General features: G+C 45.7%; 1 protein-coding gene across 1 annotated transcript; it reads right to left on the reverse strand.

The window, feature by feature from the left end:
- Nucleotides 1-6304: 6304 nt before the first annotated feature.
- TUBB3 (tubulin beta 3 class III) lies at nucleotides 6305-25013 on the reverse strand. Its single transcript, XM_044659380.1, has 7 exons — nucleotides 24067-25013; nucleotides 20222-20394; nucleotides 19566-19752; nucleotides 17748-17874; nucleotides 9908-10016; nucleotides 8370-8480; nucleotides 6305-7380 (listed from the first exon to the last, which is right to left on the reverse strand). Exons 1-7 carry the CDS (start codon nucleotides 25011-25013, stop codon nucleotides 6305-6307), a joined length of 2730 nt encoding a protein of 909 aa, XP_044515315.1.
- Nucleotides 25014-27432: the final 2419 nt, after the last annotated feature.

Here is a 27432-nt window from a genome sequence, read left to right on the forward strand (position 1 = left end):
ACTGCTCCCCCCCAACCTGTGCCAGGTTCCAAGCCTCAACATAGGCTAACTTTGGGATCCCGAGACCCTGGCTACAACAACAACAAAGTATCCCACATCCTAGACTCAGCTCTTGAAGTCCCAGGTCCTCATCCTGCAGTGAGGCCCAGAAGTCCATAGCACTTGGCCCTTTCAAGCCTATGCTGCCCTGAAGACCTAGCCCTAGAGAAAACTAGCTCATAGTTCTGAGCCCTGAAAGCCATCAGCAGAAGTGACAGAATCATCAGTTTTCAGAATTCCCAGTTCTCAGGCAAAAAAAAAAGGTTAGAAAAATGAGCAAACAATAAAAGTAATACCTAACGCTAGAAAATTTCTATGGAGACAAAGAGCAAGGCACACAATCAATAGGGAATGGTGAGACAGATCCAGGTGACCAAATGCAAAACTTCAAAGAAAAATGGAAATTGATCTCAAGTGCTGGAAAAACTCTAAAAGGGACTAAAAAGTCAAATAAGACAGGTCAAAGAAAAATGGAAAAAAGAAATGAAAACAATGCAAAAAGAAAATAACAGCTTAAAATGCAAAATGGTCAACTGGAAAAAAAGGCACAAAAATCCAATGAAGAAAGGAATTCCATTATAGAGGTCCTGCTCTATAAACCAGAGATTTTCTGAGTGGCGGTCGTCCGATGTAATGAAACAGATTGGAAGCACGGCTGGTTATTTCAAAGTGCTCCAAGGTACAATGGAATCATAGGTTTATTATATATGAAGTTAAAGATTCCGTTCACCCAAAAACACAAGGAAAGTTTCCCATAACTATACACAGAGCTGTATTTTTATCATAGACAAAACAAAAGCCTTAGAAGCTTCAAGGTGTAGATAAAACCTATGCTAAACTATCAGCTATATTTGTTATCACCAAGCCAAGTCTGGGAACATTTTGGTAGGATGGAAAGCCCCTGAAATTTTCAGCCTTGATTGTCTTAAACAACTTTTTTTGAGACCCATCAGTTTTTTCTAAATCTGGGCAAAGTGCCCCTGCTAAGGGTTCAGCCTTGGTTTTACCAAGCAGCTGCATTCCTTACCAAAGTGGAAGAATGTTAACCTCTTTACTGTTGGTTTGCTGAGAGCTCAAAGCTTGTTCAGTAAGACTACATACATTGCTTTTTAAGAAAAGGTGTGAATTATGAAAAGGAGTCAAAAGAGGAATCTCAGATTTTTATTTTTGATAACCCAATCCAGTCTTACTCTGATAAAAGCAGTGGGTTCAACACACGGCTCTGCCAGGCTGTTTTGACCTTTTGATGGGGTCCGGATAAAAATATCTATTCAAGGTTCTAATTTAGCTTAATGGCTTCCCACATATTTCCCCATTTTCTTTAAATTAAAGTGATTTATTACACAGCAAAAGTTTTAATAATTAGAGGAGTCATAAAGTAGTTATAATCATCAGCTATAGCTGGATCTGATGGGATTTACAGATTCTACTGTTTCTTTATGGCTCTCCACATTCCATGAAAAGTAAAATGGACCTAATGGAAAAGGAGGATCCAAACGTCATGGAAGAAATTAAATTTTTTAAAATTAGAATTCGGCAAATAGAAGCTCATGACTTCATGAGACATCAAGAAACAATAAAACAGAATAAAAGGGGGGTGGCAGCTAGGTAGCTCAGTGGATTGAGAGCCAGGCCTAGAGATGGGAGGTCCTAGGTTCAAATTTGGCCTCTGACACTTCCCAGCTGTGTGACCCTAGGCAAGTCACTTGACCCCCATTGCCTACCCTTACCACTCTTCTGCCTTGGAGCCAATACACTAAGACTCTAAGACAGAAGGTAAGGGTTTAAAAAAAACAGAATCAAAGGAATGAAAAAAATAGATGAAAATATGAAATAGTGTTATATAAAGATGATAGAAGTCAATAAAAGATACTATCCCTGTCCCACAATCTGGTCATGGCCACATGAGCATATTTGAAGCAATACAAGGCAAAATAAAACCAAGGCTTAGCTTATATATAAAGCTAGAGATGGGTTAGTGTTATGATGATAATAACAGATAGTTTGGAGAAGCAGATAAATGTTTTCAGGGCCATATATAGCTTTAAGTCAAGAGCCCTAGATTGATGGGTTACAGTGAGGAAAGGAGGGGGTAAAACATTCCTGATTCTCAAACCCCTCCCCCTCTAACTGCTTCTGCTTCAGTTGGTAATGAAGACAGGAATAAGATTCTTCTGGTGAGTTTCTGTTATGGCTGAAACCCCAATAATGTTTCTTTCTTAAATTTATATTCCTCTCAGGTCAGTTAGAGGAGATATATAGAAATTATTTAACTGTTGAGGACAGAGGAGATCTTAAACTGGCAGCCAACAGGATTCAATCTAGAAGTTCAGACTGAATTGTAAGTATCTTCCAAATAATTATCAGGCACAGATTTGAAGGTAAAAAGTTATATTAGGAATTAACAAGGAAAATTAGAGAAGTTAATGAAGGTATATTGAATAAAGGAAAGGTGACCCCAAACTGTTAAATTGATGCCCCTTCCCCCTCCCTCCTCACTGGAGGGATGAAGCATTTAACTAAAACTGGCTCTCTTGTTATAGATAAATATCTTACTCTCTATTTACTAAGTAATTATATCCTACAATGGCCACCTCAGGAGAAACCCCAAGTCAGGAGAAACAAGCAGAGTCTCTGCTCACATCCAATCCCACAAATTAACTGTCCCCAACCCTTCTCAACTGCCCCTCACCCAAAGTTCTCCAAGGGGGTCCCCTGGAATTCTGGGTGAGGCTCTCCCTGTACCTTTGCAGGGATTCCATGCTTTGCATCTGCACACAACAGTTAGAGAATATAAAGGTTTAAATGGGGGGGGGGTATAAAAGGGAATTCTTTGTTCTCCCTGAGTTTACACTTGTGAAAGGAAATCCTTTATTCCCTTTGTCTATTTTGAGTTAACACTTTTGGTTAACAATAATTTAAGTACCCCTACTACTTAGTACCTCTTAAGGGAGGATTAACTCTCCTTTGTCCTCTTTTGAATTGAATCAACAAAAGTTTGAACACCCTACTTAGCACTAGGTGGAGGAGCTTTTCATCCTCAATCAGCCAGGAAATGAGAATTCACACCACAGTTAGCCAGGAATCTGTGAACTCATTTGATGAGTATTTACCCCTCCAGAAGGTGAGAAATGGTTACCACAAACACTGCCCCCTGGGTAGTGCTGGGCAATTTGGAGGCTGTGATTTGGCCTTGTGAAAGGGGAAATGACAAGAAGCTGCTATAAAAGGCCCTGAATTTCTGGGCCTAAAAAATTGATTCCAAGAAGGAAGGTGACTTCAAGAAGGAGTTGGACATCAAGAAGGAAGTCAGCTTCAAGAAGAAGGTTGGCTCAAAAGAAAGTCAGCCTCAAGAGTCACTTTCAGCTCAAGTCATCATCTTGACCTGCCTCTTGGAGGGAACTTGGGTGAATGGATAGCTAGTTTTCCCTTCCTGTCTTCTGGAGAGAGAGTTTAATTCTGGTTGAAGGTCAACAAGTCCTGACTGAGTCATATTTAGATAGCAATATTTAGTTAGGTAGGCTAATAGTCTTCTCTACCCTTTTGTATTTCTCTGCTTTCACTCTTTCCACCTCTTTTGTAAATAAAAGCTATTAAAGTCATTTTGACTTTGAGTAATAATTGACTTTGAGCAATAACTTTGAATTGGCAACTACCATTATTATTTATAATCTTCATATATTTTAGTCAAACCATTAAAATTTAATTCTTACAGGGAAAAATATAAGGGAAAATATGATAGTGTAAGGAGTATGGCTGAACAGTTGAGTGTATATAGGTATTGGAGCCATGTTAGGATCCACCAACAATGATATTTGTTGGCAAATGTAGTTCAGGCTTACTCCTTACAAAAGCTTTATGAAGATGCAATTGCCTGGAAACTAGGGAGTTCCCTATTCTTAGAAGTGTTCAGGCAGAGGTTGGATGGCCACATGTCATGCATGCTGTAGAGGGGATGCTTGTACTAGATCACCTTTGAGGACTACTCTAAGGCTGAAATTCTATCAGCTTCACTTCTTACAGTATAGGCACTGGACATGATCATCTTTTAACCTAGGAATAGAACAAATTCACACCTTCCTCATTCTTTTCCTCATCCCTTTCAATGAAATTGCCAGGAATTAAGAAGTTCCAGAGTTAATTTTCTCTTGGAAGAACCTATGAAGAGGGGCAGAAAGAACAGGGACAGCAAAGTCTAATTCCTTATACACATATACATCATGGGAGTTCCCAACATGGTCAACACCTCTCTTTACCAACTTTCATGACAATGGAGCTAGGCTTTTGGGTGGATCAAATATGAGGAAATATGGGTCTATCCCCAGACCCACTGATAACTACATGGGGATTTTTTTAAACCTTGACCTTCTGTCTTGGTATCATTTCTAAGGTAGAAGAGGATAAAGGACTAGGCAATTGGGGTTAAGTGATTTGTATAATGATCACACAGCTAGGAAGTATCTGAAGCCAGATTTGAACCCCAGTGCTCCCAACTCCAGGCCTGGGGTTCTATCTATCACTCTGCTACATAGCTTCTGCATGGCCTTTTTTTTAATAAACCCTTATATTCCAACTTGGAGTCAATACTATGTATTGGCTCCAAGGCAGAAGAGTGGTAAGGGCTAGGCAATGGGGGTTAAGTGACTTGCCCAGGGTCACACAGCTAGGAAGTGTCTGAGGCCAGATTTGAACCTAGGACCTCCCATCTCTAGGCCTGGCTCTCAATCCATTGAGCCACCCAGCTGCCCCCTATATGGGCTTTTGAAAATCTTCTGTCTTTAATTTGAAAAAGCCAAAAATAGAACCCCCAAACCTACTTTCCAAAGAGAGGAAACAAGAAGAATTTGAAGAATTTTTTTGAAGAATGACCAAGAGTGATTGTGAATGGTGCTTTCAGAAATGCAACATAACTATGGGGCCACCGAGCTAATTAGGGGAAAGAACCAAGCATATGTGGTGAGATAGGCTAGAAGGGTCAGATTGGTATGAAGGAGTGGGGCAAGTCTCTGGGTGTAGCATTAAACACATCGATGGGAATGGAGGCTAATAAATCTGGTTACACCACTATTCAGCTACTTGACTTTTGCAGATTACTTGATTTCACTATTTGGCTTTTATTTCTTCATTTGCAAAATGCAGGGACTTGAATCCTAAAATTCTAGGATTTGAATATAGAGCACTAAGCTTAAGAGGAAGGGAAGAGAATGGCACTTTTTAGTTTCGCATTCAGGAAATGGACCCCTAAAGCACAGCTCTACACCAGTGGTCTTGGTTGAAGAAATGAGAGTGGGTTTTTGAGGTGGGTAGAAATAGAGCTCCAAGGAGGCATGGTGAGAAATAGAGTTAAGTGTCCTTTGAAGACTGAGGACACACTACTTGGAAATACAGCTCTGGTCCTCAGAAACAAGGGTTCCAAGCCTGGTGGAAATGATACTTTATCTGATAAATGATGCACCTTCTGGTGTCCTGATAGCACTTCTCCCTTGCCCCAAACACTCTGAATATAAGGACTCAGTGCTAGAACTGACAATACATACCCTCTTTTCCTGGATTTAGAGGATCTAGAAAGAAGTAGACAAGCCTCCTTTACTCTGGGGATAACACAATCCATGGATTCTAGGGAGAAAAATCAGATTTACTTTTGTACCAAAGGACTTCCCCCAGGGAAATTTCCTCCTGTGAAAGGGAGAGGTAGCTATGGTTTTTTGTCACTCCTTGGAGACATGGTTTCTGGAATTCCAACCAAACTGATGTCTTCCTTTGTGACTTCTGGCCACCCTCCCCTCACCTATTTATTCTCTGCCCCAAATAAGGAGTTGGCCATTCCAGGATGAGGGTATCAGACAGCAATAAATTTATTGAGTATTCCAAAAAATAAAAATCAACATAAATCAGTAAAAAATAAGAACATTGGGACTATGGAAAATATGTTAAAAAATGCAAGAGGAAAACGATCTGGGGTAGAAAGGGTACAGAAATTGAGCTAACACATCGTAATGGGGATGTAAGGGTTGGGACGAAGGAAGGGGAACATTATTAAATACTGAATGATTGAAGTTTGGGAACCTTTAATGTGAAGCAACTAGAAGCCGGGTATCTAGCTCTCAGCTAACTGGAAGCAAAGATGGAGGACTCTGTCAGATGACTGGATGATCTGGAAAAAACTTGCCCTGGTGAGGGAGACTTTCTGTCCCCACCCCAGTCAACAACAGGCTTCTTCCTGGGTCCTGCCCACTCAGTGCCTCCTGCCCAACCCCAAGTGACTTCACTTGGCCCCCTGGGCCTCTGATTCTTCTTCATCATCCTCATACATCTCCCCTTCCTCTTCTGCTGTGGCATCCTGGTACTGCTGGTACTCGGACACCAAGTCATTCATGTTGCTCTCAGCTTCTGTGAACTCCATCTCATCCATCCCCTCCCCGGTGTACCAGTGAAGGAAGGCCTTGCGACGGAACATGGCAGTGAACTGCTCAGAGATACGTTTGAAGAGCTCCTGTATGGCTGTGCTATTGCCAATGAAAGTAGAAGACATCTTCAGGCCACGGGGCGGGATGTCACAGACAGCCACCTTCACATTGTTGGGGATCCATTCCACAAAGTAGCTGCTGTTCTTGCTCTGGATGGCCAACATCTGCTCATCTACTTCCTTCATGGACATTCGGCCACGGAAGACAGTAGCCACTGTCAGATAACGTCCGTGGCGAGGGTCGCAGGCTGCCATCATGTTCTTGGCGTCGAACATCTGTTGGGTGAGCTCAGGGACTGTGAGAGCTCGATACTGCTGGCTGCCACGGGCTGTGAGCGGGGCAAAGCCAGGCATGAAGAAGTGTAGGCGGGGGAATGGCACCATGTTGACAGCCAGTTTCCGGAGGTCGGCATTGAGCTGGCCAGGGAAGCGCAAGGAAGTGGTAACACCGCTCATGGTGGCAGAAACCAGGTGGTTGAGGTCGCCATAGGTGGGGGTGGCCAGCTTGAGGGTGCGGAAGCAGATGTCGTAAAGGGCTTCATTGTCGATGCAATAGGTCTCATCTGTGTTCTCCACCAGCTGGTGGATGGACAGGGTGGCATTGTAGGGCTCCACCACGGTGTCGGAGACTTTAGGCGAGGGCACCACACTGAAAGTGTTCATGATTCGGTCAGGGTACTCCTCCCGTACCTTGCTGATGAGAAGGGTGCCCATGCCTGAGCCGGTGCCGCCACCCAAGGAATGAGTGAGCTGGAACCCCTGAAGACAGTCACAGTTCTCGCACTCTTTCCTCACCACGTCTAGCACTGAATCCACCAGTTCGGCCCCCTCGGTGTAGTGGCCTTTGGCCCAGTTGTTCCCGGCACCACTCTGACCTGTGACACAGGGGAGAGAGAATAAGATAGTTAACTGAAAGAGATAAAAATCAACAGTAGGGGCTCAATGGGGTAAGCAGATTGGTAGCTTACATTAGAATAAGCATTTATGGGGCATAAGGATCTATCAAATCCATTTTTCCAGCAACCTCATGAGGCAGGCAGGGAAATGGTGATTCTCCCTGTTTTATCGGTGAACAAACTGAGCCTCAGGGAGGACTGAGTGAATTGTCCAACATTGTAGGATTACTAACTGGCACCTGAGACTTGAACCCACATTCTTTTTATTCCTAGCTGAATATGCTTTCCATGTTACTGGGCTACATCAGAGGCAGTTTAGAATTGAGTCTGCTTCAGAAACAAAAGAAAAAGCAATGAAAATCTTTGCCTCAGTTTTCCCATGTGTGAAATGGGGATATCACTGCCAAATAGCCCTATGGCTCTTTAAAGTGAGTCTTGAGGAAGTTTAGTGTGTATTCCATGGAAATAGAGTCAGAACAAAAGGAGACTCATGTTCACCCATGTGAATTAGCTGTTGACCCAAGTGATGCTGGGCAAATCACTTCACTTTTAAGCCTGTTTCCTCATCTGTAAACAGGGATAATTGCCTGCCCTTCCCTACTTAACCCCACAGTGCTATTTGAATAAATGAGAAACTGGATATGAAAGCAATTTGAAAAGTAAAGTATATATCTAAGTAAATGCAAGGTAAACTAAACAATCCTTTCTCCTCTTCCCTCTCCTAAGCAATCACTACTTTTGTTAGTTCTTTATGGAGAATTTTGTGTAAGGAGTTTGTCTAAAGAAGGAAGGGTTTTAGCTGGGTGATCCTGGGTAAGTCACTTAACCCCAGTTAATTAGCCCTTATCACCCTTCTGCCTTGGAACAGGTACCTAGTATTGATTCTAAGATAAGGCAGAGGGTTTTTGTTTCTTTGTTTGTTTTTTAAAGAAAGACTAAAGAAGGGGTATAGCAGCAGGAAAATATACCAAAGATGAAGTTGTCAGGTCTGAAGAGATGTCCAAAAGCACCAGATCGAACGCTGTCCATGGTTCCAGGCTCAAGGTCCACTAGGATGGCCCTGGGCACATACTTGTGAGCTAGGGAAATGAGAAAACAGATGGATTATAGGGAACCCTCTGGGTCTATGGCCAAAGGTGTTAATATCCCAGAGACCTGCTTTTCCCAGAAAAACTCCTGCTCTGACTTGCTGAAGTCCCTTCTACTTTAGAGCTCCCTCATGCTAAGGCTCTCCCATTCTACCTATCATTTTTCTTAGGCAGAGATCGAATAATCCATTCATTGCTAGAACAGATGGGGAGACTGGGAAATATCTTTCAGATTAGTGCAGTAAGCAATCTTGAATTCAGAGGACTGACAAGGAAATATATTTCCTGTTTCTCAGTAGAGAAATGAGGAATACATCTCCACACATGGCTAAAGGGCTTATTTGTTCTCTTTTCCTGTACTTTTAAGACAAAGGAGTGTTATATGGGTGGGGGTGTAGGGAAGGATGCCTGGCAAGTGACAGGGACTTTTTTTTAACCCTTGCCTTCCATCTTAGAATCAATTCTGTGTATTGGTTCCAAGGCAGAAGAGTGGTAAGGGCTAGGCAATGAGGATTAAGTGACTTGCCCAAGGTCACACAGCTAGGAAGTGTCTGTGGCCAGAATTGAACCCAAGACCGCCTGTCTCCAGACCTGGCTTTCTATTCACAGCCACCTAGCTGACCCCCTGATCAGGATATTTTTTAAAAGAAGAAATGGACTTCAAAGTGCTTGATTAAGTAAATATTTAATTTGAACTTCCAAAGTCTGGCTCAACCACTAGACAGAGATCTTCTGCCAATGGAATGGGTTGTTGGAATTATGCAAATGTAAGCATCGCTCTGAAATACCATGGAGAAGCCAATGGAGTGGATCTTCATAAAATACTCAACGTTCCCTTAGTCCTCCTCCAACTACACAGGCCCTCTGCCAAGCCACACTATTGTACATCCCAACTTAATCTATTTTTTCCCCTAATCCAGATAATCGGAGGATTGTCGATTTCAATACAGTGAACAATTATTAATTGCCTATTGTGTGAAGTGCAGAGAGCTGCTGCTGTCATAGGCAATGGAAGGTAAAGGAAGAAAGGAAAGAGATTTTCCATGAACCACCACAATTTGTCATTAGTTTAGAGTCTAGTCAGGGGCCATAACACATCAACAAACAGAATATATTATTTTGTATTTGATTTATTGCTCCTCTCAGGGTGAAAGTCAGCAAAATGATACCTAAGATCTTGATGAGAAAAGGTCATTCCTGACTTGGGAGATCAGAGCCAGCCCAGAATTTCCTTCTAAGTTCTATCTAGTCTTCAGGGGTTCTTCCCATCTCACCCTAACCACCACCCACCTCAGCTTCCAGTTTCTGTGGTCCCATTGATCCCCCAAGCCCCAGGCTAAAGCATTTTTAGTTCATGCCACAGCATAAGAGCAAGTTAGGAAGGGTCCAGGGCTCATGTGGGCTGAAGAGATACTCACATGAGGCTTCATTGTAGTAAACACTGATCCTCTCCAGCTGCAGGTCTGAGTCACCCACATAGTTACCACTGGGGTCTATGCCATGTTCATCACTGATCACTTCCCAAAACTGATGAGAGACACAGAGATATAGACATGGACAATGGTTAAGGAGAGAGATGGGTCAGCAGTGTTCAGCTCGTTATCTAACAATTAACATTCGCCTCCAGAGCACTGACCTAGGAATCTGGAGATCTGAATTCTAGGTTCTGTCAGTGTCTTAGGCAAGACATATAACCTTGTTGGGACTCAATTTGACCTCTTTTTTCCTTTAGATTTGTCTGAGACAACCTGGTTTGGTGGAAAAAGGTTTGGGGAGGATATATAGGAAGATGTCAGAGTGAGAAGCTTCAAGAAAAATGCATACTACCCTGACTTTGGAGTCACAAGATCTGCTTTCAAATCCAAGTCCCATTACTTACTTATTGAACTGTGGAAATATAAAAAAATGGGAGTAATTCTTGAATTATCTACCTCATGAGTTTCTTATGAAGATCAAGTGGGAATATACACATAAAATACTGCGTCATCATAAAATGCTATTTAAGTTTTTAGAGGCAGCTAGGTGGTGCAATGGATAGAGTGCCAAATCTGGAGTAAGGAAGACATGAGTTCAGGTCCAACTTCAGACACATACTAGCTATGTGACCCTGGGGGCAAGTCACTTAACCTCTGTTTGCTCTGTCTCTTCATCTGTAAAATGGGAATAATAATAGAACCTACCTTCCAGGATTGTTGTAAGGATCAAATGAGATAATAATAATAACAGTAGCTGCACATAGTAAGTGTTATATAAATGTTAGCTATTGTTATAATTATTTTAAGGGAGTCATTATTATTACTCAGTTAGCCAAAAAGCATTTATGGAGTGCTTAATGTGTGCAAGGCTCTGTGCTAAACACTGGTGACACAAAGAAAGAATAAAAAGTTCTTGCCCTCATGGAGCTCACATTCTATTAGGGCTGACAGCATGCAGATAATTAGGGGCAAACAAGATATACATACGGAAGAGATGAAGGCATTTTGAAAGGGGAAAGATTTAGCATCTGGCTGCTAGAGACTGGGAAAGGCCTCCTGTAGAAGATGGGATTTGAATGAGTCTTGAAGGAAGCCAAGGAAATTTAAATCCCTGCCCTTTATTTTATAAGGTTGTTGTGAAAACCAGACAAGATGATACATGTGAAAGCTCTTAAAAGTATTTTTTGAGCCTCAGGACTGTAGTTGGGAGGACCTGGGTTCAAATCTGGCCTCTGACACTTACTAGCTGTGTGACTCTGGGCAAGTCACTTATCCTCAATCACCTGGCCCTTACCACTTTTCTGCCTTAGAATCAATAATAAGGTAGGAGGTAAAGGGGCTTTTTAAAAGTATATATATTTCTAACTTTAAAAGGCAAGGTTTTTAGAAAATCAGTGCTAATCACTAATATGTGTCAAGTCCGTTCTTGAGTGACTTTCCTTTAGGGCATGAACTTCAGTGGTAGAAGGAACCTTCTCCCTCATCTGTAAAATGAAGATAATAAAAGTACCTGCCTCACAATGTTGTTGGGAGGATCACATGAGATAGCAAATGTCAAGTGCTTTGCAGACCTTCAAGTACTATATTAATGCTAGCTATTATTACTACTATATGTCCACTATATGTCCATACTACTATATGTCTTTTTGCAAATAAGGAAACTGAGGCTGAGAGGTATGGAAAGAATTGCCCAGGGTCACATAGGTAATTAAGTAGCAAAATTGGAATTTGAACTCTGATCCTCTCACTACAGATTGGCATTTACCTCTCAGAGTTGTTGTGAGGACCAAATGAAATTTTAATCGTCAAAAGCTTAGTACAGTGCCTGGAACACTGTAGGTGCTAGATAAATGTTTATTCCTTTCCCTCTTCCCATTGTACATCTTTGCCACAATTGAGTTTTTAGAGCAAATATTCTAACTTGTATTTTAATTCCCACCCTTACTCGGTGGGCATGCTCTTCTTCCAAATGAGCTAATACTTGAAAAGTGCTTAGCACAGTTCTTGGCATACATTAAAATGCTCCCCCCCCTCCATGTTCCTTTGCCATCTTTCCCCCAATCATTTAGTCTATGACTAAGATAACTTCCTTTGGCTAGTTCTGATTTCAGAGGCTATAATTCTAAGCTATGACCCCAAACCCAAGAGCCCTACCAAACATTCTGGGATGGTTATCTCTGGGCTATAACTAGGCATGGTGACCATTAGCTGCTGGGGACAATGGTCTTACAAAACCCATCAGGTCCTAAGGGGGAAGGGAAGATAGAGGAATATTTGAGGTTTTGTTAGGGTCTGGAGCACCTTGTGAGGAAACAAGTCTAAGAATTACATACCAGCCATTGCTCTTACAGTCTTAGGGAGTTGTCTGGGAGTACTGAGGTTAAGTGACCTGCACACAGCTACCATGTGTCAGAGACACGACTTGAACTCATATCCTCTTGACTTCACGGCCAGTTCTCTATCCATTAACCCACACTGTCTCTCCTCAGTAAAGTATCTTCATGAGTCGTGGCTGAAAAAAGCCAGTTCATCTCCTAGTGGTCAACTCTCTGGCAATTAGCACACTTTTAATGGCTGGAAAGCTCTTTTCCAGGTCAGGGGAACTAAGGGGAGATTCAACTTTTGTAGTTGACTGAGCAGGGGTTATTGGGATGCCATAATAAATTATAGAATTAGATTGGATATACTGAAAAATAGTTGGGTCCAAACACTGCTACCTACTACCCCCAAAAAGATTCAATTAAAGTTCAATTCCATTCAATTCATCAAGTATGTATTAAAGGCCTCATGATGGAGGCAGATAAGAGGACTGATTCTGAGGACTTTGAATTCAAATCTCGCCTCTGATGTTTGCAACCCTGATCTTGTGCAAGTCACTACTTCCCTGGATCTCAGTTTCTTCCTGGTTATTCTACTAGATGGCCTTTGAGTTACTGTTTAGCAAGTTTTCATCTATTATCCTTTGTATAAGACATTATACTGGTCTGCATCTTCAAAACAATTTGTGAGGTGTAGCAGATGGTGGGGAAATAGAACTGAGAAAACCCTGGATGAGCTGTCCATGGTTCTGACAACTCTCAGGTCACTACCCAACTGCATTCTCTACACATCTTCCTTCATCCCTCTCCTCTCCTCCCCAACCCAGCACAGAGGGTTAATATACCTTTGTTTCCTGGCTTTGTAGGGAAGTACATTAGATTAAGGGAAAATCTATCCCTAGAACTAAAGGACATGAGAGAGACATGGAATATATACAGCAATATATTTAGAACTGGAACACCCCAAGAAAAGGACTAGGGGGCACTCAAGGATTTAGTCACAATTCCTGAAGGTTTTTTTTAAGATGTAAAAAGTCCTAAGGCCAGTTTCCCTTTTTCCTCTTCTAACCAGTTGCTTTTCTGGGGAGTCGCTACCTTACCCAGATGTGTGAGACCCATTCATTCCTAACCTAAAATGCATTAGGGGCAGGAGTCAGTGATTGGAGAGAGAAAGGATTGGTTGGTAGTCCCAAAAGGGAAGCAAAAACTTTTCCCTTTATGCATAAAGATTCCTCTCTGCAGTTCCCAAAGCAAAATGTCTTGCCCAACAACCTAGAAGGAGAGAGAAGAGAGGGGACACCAATTGCTGTTATCCATTGCCCATATGGTGAATGAGAAGGCAGAGATTTCAGTTTTGTTAATGAGGCAGACTCCTAGTGATCTACCACAGATAAGAGGCCAGAAACACAAATTAGAGCAGAGGGCCAGGCTAGGGTAATAAGAAAATCAGAGCTAAGGCTGGCTGACTGCCAATTTATGGGTTGGGCTTGCCTCTGAAGGCCTCTCAAAGTTCCACTGAGTGCCTTCACCAGTCTCCCTGAAGATCTGGGCTAAGACCTCTTGGCCCAAAGGAACAAATCAAAGCTTTTCCAGGAGCTGACTCAAAGAATTTGAGTGTCCCACATAAGTTGAGAAGATGGAATGCCCAAGGATTTAAGTTCCTGATCCTGCACCGGAAAAAGAGCCTGAGCTCCTGGCTAGGGAGACTGTCAATAAATGAAAAAGAATAGCTTATGGAGAGATATCATTTCTTAAACTCAGGACCCCAGGCAGAGGTAGATGGAAGCATCAGGGATAAGGGAGTGGGGCCGTGGGTACTCAGGTGACAAGAGTCATGCTGATCTCTCTGAATCCAAGGGAGTTCAACTAATTGTTCACCTCACTCAAGGTCCACAGGCCTTTTTTTTTTTTTTTTTTGTCTCACAGGCCACTGCAGAGTGCTCCTGCTTTACCTGCGCAAGCTCTCTACTCCCCAGGCAGCTGGGTCACATGCTGGGTGCTGCTGTCCCAATTTTCCAAGAAGCACCAGCATTAGCTCAAATGTGACGCATCAAAGAAGAGTGTGTTTTCCCTTCTTCCTTCCCTGAGGGTCAGGGTAGGGCCACCCCTGGGCCTTACTCATTCACCTTCCCACAAGGTAGGGGAGGTCCCCTAGGGGTGGGGAACAGATCCTGGCATTCAGCTAAGACCTTCAAAAGACTGATCTCAGCATTCTTGAGTAAGGAACTAGCACATTATGGGGGTAGAGGGGGGAGGGAGATATCTAGTTTGTTTTTCCTAAAACAATCTATGATTCCAGTATCTCTTGGACCCAGGAGGGTAGAAGAGAAATGACTTAAAATCTCTTTATGCCTACAAGATAGTCTCATTTAATGAAATCATCATAAAGCCCTGGATTGAAACATTTCTCTGTTAGGAATGACTAAAAGTGACTTGACATCACTTAGTCTTACTTTATCCCCAAGGGCATGCTCATCTTTTCCAGATAATGCAACTAGCCCAAGGTAACATGGCAAGTAGGAGCATTGATTTAATGTTGGAAGGGACTTTAGATATCTTAATTTTACAGATGGGAAAACACAGAGCCAGAGAGATGAAGTACTTCCCAAGGTCACCCATGCACTAAGTAGTAGAACTGGGATTTGAATCCTCAGACTCCAAATCCAAAGATCTTCCCACTTCACCATGATCCCGGGGACCAAATATCAGGCTCTTATATCTATCTGTCCAAATATCAGACCAAATATCTGTCCCTTAGACTGCTACTGCTCTGGGGGTCCCCGGAGTGATGACTAATAAGCATCATTGTCCCAGGCACTGGCCTTGATTAGTCTTGTGTCCACTTACACTCCCCTCCTCCTCTCCCCTTTTGGCCCTCAGCCCCTGACCCTGCTCTGTGGCAGGTGTTCTGTGCCTGCTCAATCCCCCAGTGACCTGCCTAATGAGCCAACAGACCCTCTGGGCTGAGGGTGACTGCTGGCGTGGCCACAGCTGCTCTCCCTACTCCAGAAGGAGACCTGATTTGATTTCAGTTTCCTATCCCCAAACCCTTCCTCCTCCTCCCCACCTCCAATAGAGCAGGAGACGGGCTAGTCTTCCTCCCCTTCTGCCCCTCCCCCGCTTCCTTATTCTTCATTCTGAGCAGGCACAGATGTGTCTGAAGGGTCTGATCCATGATTAGTGCTGCCTCACACTAAGACACTGCAGCAGGTGCCTCTACCAGAAACATCAGAGGAGACTCACACATACAATTTACATATCAGTGCCACGTGGGCAGCTGTTTCCCCTCCAGTATATTAATTAGCTTTTTGTTCTTCTGACTGGCTTCCTCAGGGGCTGCTGCTTATAGGATCACAGAGTTTAGTACTTAAAGGAACCTTAAAGATCATAGATCTAAAAGCTGAAAGGAATCTCCAAAGCCATTTAATCCAATTATCTGATTTTAATGATCCCCCTCCGATCTAGTTCAACCCATTCATTTTATAAAAATGGGGTAGAAGAGTCCATGGGAGGGAATTAATAGCCCAAAGTCACATAGGTTAGTAAGTAGCAGAGCCAGGATTTAGACCCAGGACCTCTGCCTCTGAATCTAAACTGCCATTCTAGCAAAGGTCTTTGGGGGTTTCCTCCCTCTCTAATCCCAACCTACCTTCCTTTTTTTCTCTGGGTTGATTTTAACCGAACCATATTCCCATTTAGGACACTATCTTTTGTTTCAGATAAGATCTGAGTCTTCTACCCTAACCAAAAAGCTAGGCTACAGATTTTTCCTTACTGCCTCTGCTACCACCTGTTGGGTTTATGAGACTTTGGTCCCAGTTCCATTGACTAGAGTAAGCCCCCTAACCCCTTCTGAACCTTTTCCCCTGATCTAGGTTGTTCTAGATTGATGCAGTCCTACCTTCTTCAAGACGGCTTTGTTCCCTACCCTCAGTTTCTACTAGACCCATCCCAGGAGATCTTCATGACTGGCTTAGGGGAGGAGTCAGTTTTAAGGTTGCTTCTCTCCTCTACTGATCCCACTTCATCTCCCAAGAGGTGAACCCCCTGAGTTCCACAGGACCTATTCAGGGTGGGGCCAGGTCCTAATTCGATCAGGATTAGATCTCCAGGTAGGGTCTTGATCTCATCCTTGGTAGCATCCTAGGGTAGCAGAGACCTGAGACCAAGGTCACCTGTGAATCACAGCACAACTCCACCCCTTCTTCCCCTTAGGAGAACAAAGAAAGTGGGGGCTGGGTCTGGGAAAGGTGCTGTGAGGTGGCTGGGTCTTTATGAGAGGGTTTTTCTGGGGCCATCTCTGGAAAGACAATCCAAAAAAAGAACTGTTTCTTAAAGGTATGGCACCCTCGACGAAACTGGAAAAAGGAGATGAAGAGGTAGGTGTTGGAAAAGGAAAGAGGACAGTTTATGTGGTCCTGCCAATGAAAGAGGGAGAAGGGGGGGAGAGAGGGACTATAGTCTTCATGCAACTGCCCCGCCCAGCTCAACCCCACCCATTTTTTCCTGAACCCAAAACCTAAGGCAACCGGGACAAAACAGCTCCTCTGAGGAGGTTGGGCAACGCCCACCCCCAAAGAAGCTCAGGGAAGGAACGTGGTAGTAGTCGCTGTCCAGGTTCCAATCACTGACCATTAACTCTCGAGGGAAACCCAGGTGGCCGGGTCTCCAGCTTCCCCAACAGGGGGCGTCGTAAGCCTGAGTGTACAGGTTGACCGCTCCCAGGTAATATGTACCGGGGTCTGACAAAACGAGGGATTACACCTTCCCCGATCTCCCGCTCCCCACCTCTTTCAACAAACTGGCCCTGGAGAGAGACAGAGAAAGGGAGGGAGGGAGGAAGGAAGGGAGAGAGAGATAGACAGAGACAGAGAGACAGAGAGACAGAGAGACAGAGAGAGCCCTGGCCTGGAAATCCTCCAGGGCTTGGGGAAAAAAGACGACTTCCCGGGGAATGACGAAAGAAAGGTGGGTAACCCCGGCAGGGCGGGGACCCAGGCGTCCCGGCAGCCTGGCGTAAAGCTGAGCTCATCCCTTTGTTAGCCGGCGCCGCAGTCCTGGGGTGTGGTTCAGCTGCGCTGCGTTTGCCTGGCGCTCCCCTTTCCGCCCCCCACTCAATCACCTCCTACCCCTTGTCCCCATCTCTGCGCACAACTGAGCCAGCTCCGCGAGTCTTTAAATATCCCGTTCCCTTCCAAACGCTCTCCCGGACTATCCTGGGAATAGCGCGGTGGATGCTCACAGACCCCCCACCTCGAGCGCGACTCAATACAAAGGCTGAATGGGGAACCCCAGCTTCCAGCGAGGCCTGCTGGGAGCCAAGCGAAATTACCCACCCCCTAGCTGCCGCAGTGGGCTGGTCCAGCGCACTCGAGCCCGAGGGAGGTGTTTCTGCCCCGCCCCAGCCCCAATTCCAGCTCTGGCTCTGGTCCTTGTCTCTAACCTGTCCCTTTTCCAGGCCCTACCTTGGCTCCGATCTGGTTGCCGCACTGGCCGGCCTGGATGTGGACGATTTCCCTCATCCTCGCTGATCTTGCTGACTTGCTGCAAGGGGAGCGTCCGGAGCTGGGAAGTGGGGCGCGTTCTCGCAGGCTGCAGAAAGCTGGGTGCTCACCGGCCGCCGGCTTTTATAGGCTGCGCGCTGCTGCACCGGCGGCTGGGCAGACAGCGGCGTACTCCGCCAAGAGCTGACCTCATCCTCGCCCTAGCCAATCACGAGCCGCCGGCAGAAAATGCTGCAACATCCCCGCAGCATCAGTACCAACCAGCGCATCCCTCCCCCCACAACCCCCACCCTCTAGGTCCTGAGGGAGGGAACTGCCTACCCTCCCAGCTCCCCTGCCCAGCGCAGTTACTTTGTCTGGCTGCACACAATGCGATGCGGACTGCCCAGGACCCCTCTGGGCAGGTCTAGGCAGAATTAGTAAAGGGGGATATGACTGGCGGGCTTCTACTGGTCAGATTTTTGGGGTCCCTTCCTATCTGAATGAAAGGAGGTGTCTCCCGGACTGGTGATGGAAGGGATTCCCTGAGGACAATAGTGGCTTCCCCACCCACCTGCTGGCACTCCTCTAGATCTGCAAAAACCAGGGTCACACAGACCCCACCCAGTTCAGAAGTGGGTGGTGGCAGTAGAGGCGGAGAAGAATGGGGGAGCTATCTTCTTCCAAGTTACTCCAGACCATATTCCTTTTTTCTTTGTTTCCTTCTCCAACAGCTTCACGGCCATTGTACCCTCAGTTTCAGGGTCTCCCTCCTCCCCTTCTCTTCCCCAAGCATCTGGGATTCCAGTCTCCTCCCCTTCTCTAGTCCCATGAAGAGCATCACCAAGCTGTGTTCCATAAGAGAATCATTGGGTAGGAAAAGAAGGAAGATAGGAAGGAAGGAAGAGAGAAAGAGAGAGAGATAGAAGAGAATATTTCCTTTTTCTAGGGAATTCAGGCATGAAGATACCCTTAGTTAGGAAAAGGAAAAATAGAGATTCTGCACCTTTAGGCTAGATCTCCCTCCCACTTCAGCCTGGTCCACTGCCTGTAGAATAAGCCCACGAGAAGAAGGGATAGCATGCAACTGGAGTAGTGGCTCTCTGTGCCTTAGGAAAAGGGTTCTTAAGCTTTTTACACATGGTATGCACCCCTATGGAATCTCGTGAAATCTATAGAAACCTTGGAATACTGCTTTTAAGTGTGTAAAATACACAGGATTAAAATTGAGAGTATTTTATGTTTTTTTGAAGTTCACAACCGTGCCACCCCCAAATTTAGCCAGAGATCCCTTGGGTTAAAGACTCCAGTCCGAAAGGGACACCAGAGAACATCCAAGAGAGGCTTGCTGAATCCAGAGGCCTATGGGTGAAAGGAGGTCAGACAAGGAGAGGTGGCTTCCATTTATACCAAAGATCTGTTTTGCCGGAAAACATGGCTCAGAGCTCTCCAAGATCAGTGGAGAATCGAAAATAAGACCCTTGTTAGGAAACTCCTTATTTGGGGTGCAGAAGGTGGAAAATAGCCAGGGAATCTTTCTGGGTACCCACACTTGAAGGCTCAGTGACAGCAAAAGAGATATGGGCCAAGCCACAACATTCTCAGCCCCTCCCTGTGGCTTAAAGGTGAGTTTGGAAACCCAACCTAATCCTTGGGCTGCTTGCCCATTGTCATCAGAGCTCTTAGACTCTCTCAATCTGGCCTTGTGCCAGGGTCCCAAGCCCTGCAGCTGGGGTGGTAGCATGTGAGGTGTGTGTGTGTGTGGTATGTGGTGTGGTGGGGGAAATATATAAGATCTACCCTCCCAAGTTGGCCCTCTTCAGAGCAGACTCTTGGTCCAAGTAGCCCTTAATCTCTCCAGCTCCCAAGTTATACTGACCATTGTCCCTCCCAGTCCTTATACTCCCACATTTGCACCTCGTACACTTCCCATCAGTCATCGTGTTGGCTCCATCCCCAGGCCTCACATCCAGCAGAGGACGATCCCCTAGAGCGCCAACGCAGCTGGTTCAGCCCTTTGGCCTTCTCCCAACCGTGAGTTACAGTAGTCCAGTCTCCAATCAAAGTGAGAAAGCAGGGAGGCAGAGGAAGAATGGAGCCCTGAGCCGAAGCCACCCACCCAAAAAGGACAGAGCCCAGTTTGTTTTCAGCGGGGATATCTGGTCACTAGAGGGCACCAAGGGCTCCCTTCCCTGGAGTGGGTCGACTTTCTGGACCAGCGCTGACTTCACAGAAGCCACTGAAGTGGCAGTGAAGTCCCATCTCTGATCTTGGCACCACCTACCATGCAGTGCCACTTATCCAGGGCTCTCCAGCCACATGGATGGTGCAAAAGAATGAAGTCGCCAAACCCCTCGGGGAGTCCTCCGGTATTGTTCTCTGAGCATTGTGGAGTAAGGGATGGAATGCTGCAGCCCCAGCCATGGGGGGACCAGCGTTCAGATGCTAAAACCGACAGTGTCCATTGGCTAAACACATCGTGCCCTTAAGCCTGGGTGACCTCATCCGCCTCAAAGGGCTCTGAGGAAGGTGCTTCGCCACAGAACTGTGAGTGGTAATTTTTAAGCTGTCGGGAAGGGCGAAGGACCAGTCCTGGAACAGCCTCATTGCCTGAGTAATTGTGCCGGTGCTGGGAAGTCACAAGGAATAACGAATAGAGGGCTCTACTGCCCGCCACTGATGGGCACGACTCTTCAAACAGAAGTGGAAAGACACACATTTCAGGGTTTCCTCCCAAGCTTTCCAGGACCATCTGCCTGGTACAATCTGGAGCCGCCCCTCAGCCCGCCGCAGACCACAGGCGCTGAAGAGGTTTTGTATTGTCTATGGTGGAGACAGGCATATTCCTGATGATAGCACTGGATTATGCTGATACAATTCTATTGTGAAATCACCTTGGATGAGGTCTATCCTCTGCCTAGTCAATCCGGCACTCAAGTTTTCTCTCCAGATCTGACTGGACAGAAATACACACACACACACACACACACACACACACACACACACACACACACACGTGTGTATGGAATACATACATGTAGGACCACATATATGTGTATATATGTTTTGATGTTTCATACAAAGGTGCATCTACGTGCAACTGCATACATGTGTATTCAGAGGCAATTTTTTATGGGCTTGTGTCTGGGGACCAGTGGAACTGGGCTGTGAGGCTGTAGAGGGAGAGTGTCTTTCAGCCCCTTCTTCCACATAAGGCTCTACTGTTCTTTCTTTCTAGAAATCTTGTCTTTTGTTCTTGAGCTACACCCTCTCTCCATCCCTCCCTCCCTCCTCCCTTCCCCCACACACCTCCTCTTCTCCTTTATGATGTGGCCTCTCGTGGTTGGTGTCTATTTGTCTGTAGCCCCTCCTCTCCCTCCCCGTTCCCAGGGTCCCAGGGTAAGGCTTCTAAGCTATTCTCTCTGGGTGGCTGCTAGAGCCTGAAGGCAAGCTGACCGTGCCATCGCTGCGCCCACTTTGTCTCTCCACCAATACCCCAACCTGAGGGGGAGCTTCCCAGTTCAGCCCCACCCTGGCCAGCTCTCCCTCTCCTTGGGGCACCTAGCCAGGCTGGCTCACTCTTCTCTGTCTCTCTTCCAGGGGGAGATCTGGTCTCAGGCTGCAGCCTGACTCATTCTCCCATCTTGCAGTGCCAGGAATCGGCTCTCGGGCCTCTTGGCGAGAACTCTGAGGCTCAGATTGGCAGCCCCATTTGTTCTTTGACCTTGAGCTCCCAGCTAAGGGGAGGGGGAAGTTGGGGGGAAAACTGGGATCCGTAGAGATGAGCCAGACAAAAGGCACTTGTGGTCAGTCAACAAGTATTTATCAGATGTCTGTTGCACACAAAGCTAGAATACAGATGAGCTCTTCTTCAAATTCAAACTGGAACTTCATCTCTTAAGGGAAGCAGAATGTGGGTAGGGGTGGATGAGCCTTGTTTCAAGAAGGCAGGGGAGCGCACAGAAAGGAGAAAAGAGAGAGGGAGAGAGAAAGGAAGAAGAGCTATGTGGAAGGAGTGGCTCTAGAGAGGGAGATGGGCTTGGTGCAGTAAGTGGTGGGAGGTCAGAGTGGGTCTCAGAGCCCACTTGAGAATCATAATGTTCAATAATCCCATTTCTTGGTTTGCAAAGGGCTCTAGAGATGTCCTCTTAATTGATCTTCAGGACAACCCCATGAAGCCTGGAGGTCTATCAGATTGTTCCTGGGCATAATCCAGGCGAGATAATAGATCCAGATTTCATGGTTTCCCCACAAGCGTTCCAGTAGCTGCCTAATCAATACAACCAAATAGACTGGAGAGGACGTCCCGTCCTCTGGGAGCACCATGCTTTGGGGATGTATCCAGAATGATCATAGAAGGCCACAAACGCAGATGATAGCTACTACTGAGTCATAGTTTGCTGGGTCTTGGGAGGAACCTTAGAGATCATCTAGGTCTAGCTCATTGCTAGATGGAGAAACTGAGGCTCATAAAAGGGAAATAACTCACCCAAGATCATACAGCTAGTACTTGGCAGTGGGGGACTAGAACCCAGATCTCTCAGTTTTCACTAAAGTGGTCTTTTTTCCTACATAATGTAAGCCTCAGCTGGCTCAAGGCTGAGAGAACTCTCTGGGCTGGGTACAAGCTAATTCTTACAATAGGTGGTGCTCAGTCCCCCACCCTTAAAGTTGCCCTATTCTGGGGTTTTGCCAGGTGTGTGTGTGTTGGGGTGGGGGCAGTTAAGACTAGGACTGACACTTAGCTTAACTTGGGGGTGTGTTGTGTTGTGACCAGGGCTTGTTTCCATGGCTTCCAGTCCTGCTCAACCACGTTCAGGATCCTCCCTTCTCCTGCTTGCCTCTAGATGGTGATGGGAGAGAACTGACTAAGGAAACAGGGGATTTAAAGGCAAAGGACCCTGAATAATCTGTGGCTTCCTTCTTGTGTGACATCTGGGTCTCAGTTTGCTCACATGTCAAATGAGGAGGTTGGCCTATGAGATTCCTTTCAAAGCTCAGTCTTCAGACTTATCTCCAGCCTTCGGTTATGTCTACTTCCCAGCTTAATCAAGTTAACTTCTTCACCAATATTCTGGGGCCTTTCCCAGCCATTCGAAGGAGAGCCTTTTCTCTGACTCTAGGCTGGGTCAGGCAAGACTTGGGGAGATTCATACCAGTTCTTAGCATTTGCCTTTCTACCCATTTTTCATTTGTTTTTCTCCCCATCTCTTTTAAAAAATCTTATCTTCAATCTCAGAATCAATACTATGTATTAGTTCCCGGGCAGTAAAGCAGTAACATCTAGGTAACATGGGTGGGGTAGCGTTAAGTGACTTGTTCCAAGTCACACGGCTAGAGAGTATCTGAGGTCAGATTTGAACCCACGTCCTCCTGACTCCCAGCCTGGTACTCGATCTGCTGACTTACCAAGCTACCCCCTTCTCCTTCTTTTCCTCCCTCTCCCACCTACCCTTAAATTATATGAAAGAACAAGGAGAGATGAAGCACAGTCACAGATTTCCCCCCATCCCAGTCAGATGTAGCGTCTGGGCAGAGAGTGGGTTTATTGTCATTTTCCAGGCACAGAGTTCTCCCACAGCCTCAGTAAGCAATCACTAACACAGCCAGGGAATGTCAGCCACAGGGAGTCAGTGCCAGGGGCCAAGTTGGGAGTGGACCTGAGGTATTAGAACTCCCAGTCATCTGCCCTCAGTTGACCAGTCATCGGCATCCCACCCGACGGCATGTCCTGTGAGTCTTTAATACCTCGGGCCGGGAGGTGGTCCAAGTGCTTTTTTTTTTTTTTTTTTTTTTTTTTGGCTCTGGCTGTGGTTGAGATACCATCTTTCCAATCTGGAGTGAGCCAGCCCTGCCTCCTAGATCCAGTGTCCTTAGCAGACAGAAGCAATGACAGGAAATGGGTAAAGAGGGGAACAGGTTTCCAGGTACTCATCCCAGGAACAGGCTGAATTTCAAGTCTTTTGGGAATGGGGTTGAAAATCTTACCCTTAAATGGAAGATAAAAGTGGATCAGATGCAGGAGATTGTTCTCCTGTTCCTGTTGTGTACACACACACACACACACACACACACACACACACACACACACACACCACCTCAGTATCTTTCCCAAAAGAGCTGGAGGCTGGGCAGGCTAATGAGACATATCTGTTACCACGGGATAGGACGGGGTCCTGCCTATCAACCAGAACATCCCGGCTACCATCGCTGCTGAGAAGCTGCTCTCCTCCGTCCTGCTGTGCAGGTTTCTGTGGGCATGCATGCATGGGCATTCATGACGTCTCCCTTCCCCCCTTACCAGGAGCATAGAATCACCTCCTTGAGGGTCTTGCGGAGCTCTTGGCTGCGGAAGGCATAGATGAGGGGGTCAATGATTGAGTTGCAGATGATGAGGATGAGAAAAAGGTTGAAGTTCTGGAAGTAGCAGCTGCATGTGGGATGCCTGGGACAGAGGACAATAAGTGTGAGGTGCAGGAAGAAGGGGGCCCAGCAGAGGAAGAAGATGCCCAACAGGATCGTGAGGGTGACAGCCCCCTTGAGGGCGGACAGCTGGTGAATGGCATATCTCTTGTGTAGCCGAGCAATCCTCCTGGCATGCTGACATGCCTGGATGAACATGTGGATGTAGAGAACCACCATGAGCCCCAACATGGATAAGAAGAAGCCAATGAGACAGAGCAGGACTGCATTATGGTTGTAATAGGAGATGAAGAGGGTGCCAGAGAAGGCGCTGGACACCCAGATGCCAGCAAGGACTCCCTGAGCTCGACAAGGGGTAACGATACTGTGGTAGCGCAAGGCATAGAAGATGCTGATGTAGCGGTCAACGGCAATGGCTCCCAAGAAGGAAATCGAGGACATCATGGAACCACAGATCAACACATCAATGACATTGTCAAGCTGTTGCACCATTGGCTCCTGGATCACTAGCACCCCTTTCTCCAGAAGTAGCATGACCGAGGTCTCCAGCAGGTTACTGACACTCACCAGAAGGTCTGATAGAGCCAGGCAGCACACAAAATAGTACATGGGTGAATGCAGGTTGCGGTTCTTGATAATGGCTACCACTACCATCATGTTCTCCACTAGGCTCACCAGCCCCAGGGTCAAGAACAGCTCATCTGGAATGAAGAGCCCCTGGCACGGTAAACCTGTCTGATTGGTAGGGACAACTTGATGGAGAGAATCTGGGGACGTGGAATTCAGAGAGTTAAACAATCTCTTCTGTTGACCAGGCATGGGCATAGTTCCGGGTTAAAAACAAGGAGCCGTGAATGTGGACAGAGCAACACAGAGGCGCTGAAGTTTCCAAATTCCTACCCTGGAGGGCTTTCTCAAAGTCCAACAGCTGCCCGTTGCTGTTTCAGAAAATTCATTGTTCTTACCAGTTAGTGCCCAAAGGAATCCCCAAAGTTTCCTTCCTTCTTCCCCCACCCCCACCCTTTGGTCTCAAAAATCACAGCCACCAAGTCCGCTCCATCCTTTTAGTTCTCTAACCTGTCAAAGGGAATCCTACTGCTTCCCTTAGCCCAACGGAGGCTGCGATAACCCATGTCACAGCCTATGTTAGCTTAATTGTCCTTTCTCTACAGCTTGACTCCAGAACCCAGGGAGTCTCAAATTTCCTGCCTGAACATACCCAAGTTCTCAATCTATCCACATCTCTTCTGTCTTTCTTTCCCCACAGATTGTCCTGTTCCACAGGAATGGGAGTTTCTTTTTTTTTCTTCCCTTTTTGGCTTTTTGATCTCTTTTCCTTAATTGGGTGAAGTGAGTGAGCCAGTAGGACATGAGGTCCACATCCCCAGAGTCTCTACATCCCCCAGGAACCTCAGCTGCTGCCCTCGATCTTGGTCCAGAGAAATAGATAGGAGTTGATGTCCCAGTGAAGAATGAAGCCTCTCTCCCCCTTGCTTTAAAGACAGTCTGTGGAGCCCCTCCTTCAAAGGAGGCTGATTGACCACATGATAGCGGCTCATGCTGGGAATGCCCAGCACGGCAGGATGATTAGTTTAGAAACTTGTTAGAACTGAGGAAGTTCACATCCTTACACAAACGTCCTGTTGGCGCTGCATACTAGACTCGAGTAGTTGTCAGTGAAACGAGGGATACCTTTACTTGGTACCAGGAACCCCAGATCCAAAGAAGCAGTGATTGAGAAGGCAGAACTAGGATTTCTGGGCCATTGCCAGAAAAAAAGGATTTAGTTCAAAATTCAGAGGATCTTTCCAACAGTGAGAACTGTCCATAAGTTAACTCGGGTTATCTCTTTGTTAGAGTAAGTTCCTTAGCAATGGAAGCATTTAAGCGGAGGCTAGGGGATCCAACTGCCAGGTATGCTGTAGAAGGGATTCCTGCAACAAGTCCCAATTTGAACTGGATAACTTCAGTCTTTCCCAATGTTGGGGTTCTGTGAACCCTAAAGGTTAAGCTTGGGCAAAGCTTTTCTGTTCATCCTCGTAATTCCCAGGAGGAAAGGGAGTTCCATAATTGCAGTTAAGGAAGCAATAGTGGTCCAGAAGTTAGAAAAAACTGCAGAGTCCCAGTCTGTTATTTAAATAATTAGTTTGCCTCTCCTTCCCAACCATTTACTCTATTAACCTATTTGAGGTTTCTAGACCAAGATCTTCAACATGCTTTCCCCTGAAAGTCCAATACTGGGCCCAAATGAAGTTCTGCAAATTGAAACAGTGTATGCTACTGAAACAATAAGCCCGAGAATGCAACCCATCTGAGTGCTTTCTGAGCGGAAAGAGAATCCTTTTTGGTTTGGTTTGCTTGGGAGTTATCAGCCTTGCCCCAGTGGACCATTTGGTGGTGGTGCTGGAGGGGTGGGGTAGCCAGCACTTTTTTTCTTCTTTAAAATATTTTATTGGTGATCTTTTCACTTGTTATGTCACTGTTACTTTTCATTCTCCCCTTCTTCTCCCTCAACAGTAGGATCTTCTTCTAACAAATAAGTCTAGTTTAGCAATATAAATCAACAGCCTGGTCAGGTCTGAAAACCGATGTCTCAATCTCTACAGTTCCTTTGCTGCCTCTGAGACAGGAGTTGAGCTTTGCCTTACTTTGAAGACATGATAATAGTCTAGCTGTGTGACCCTGGGCAAGTCACTTAACCCTCTCACCAATCTTCTGTCTTAGAACTGATATTAACTGGGCAGCTAGGTAGCTCATGGATAGAGCACCAGATCTGGAGATGGGAATCCTGGGTTCAAATATGACTTCAGACACTTTCTAGCTGCATGACCCCAGGTTAAGTCAGTTAACCACCATGGTCAGCTCTTACCACTCTTCTGCCTTATTTAGTATTGATTCTAAGACAGAAGGTAATGGTTTGAGAGGATTTTTGGAGCAGTTTCAGTTTCTGCTGCTACTAAGTCGCCATCTTGGTTCCAACCCCAACAAAGGGTAATGGTTAAAAAAAAAAGACACAATGGGTGTGGCATTAGTCATTGATGGAGCTTTTTCAGTGTTGTCCTCCTTTGTATTATTATGGTTTTATTATGTAAACTGTTCTTGTGGCTTTGCTTACTTCACTATGTATTACTTCAATCTTCCTAGGAGTCTCTGAATTCTTCCTCTGCCATTTTTAAAAAAACTCACAAAGATAATGAGTGAAAAATTGCACTTTAATCTGTATTCAGACTTCACCAGTTTTTTC

Source organism: Gracilinanus agilis, chromosome 2 (genome assembly GCF_016433145.1).
Source record: "Gracilinanus agilis isolate LMUSP501 chromosome 2, AgileGrace, whole genome shotgun sequence".
Lineage (NCBI taxonomy): Eukaryota > Metazoa > Chordata > Mammalia > Didelphimorphia > Didelphidae > Gracilinanus > Gracilinanus agilis.

Coding starts and splice junctions, on each gene's coding strand:
- TUBB3 (XM_044659380.1), bottom strand. CDS start 25,013: ATGCCCATGCCTGGTCAACAGAAGAGATTGTTTAACTCTCTGAATTCC. Junction 19,753..20,221: donor GTGTTTAGCCAATGGACACT/GTCGGTTTTAGC, acceptor TTGGCGCTCTAG/GGGATCGTCCTCTGCTGGAT. Junction 10,017..17,747: donor GCAACCAGATCGGAGCCAAG/GTAGGGCCTGGA, acceptor GTCTCTCATCAG/TTTTGGGAAGTGATCAGTGA.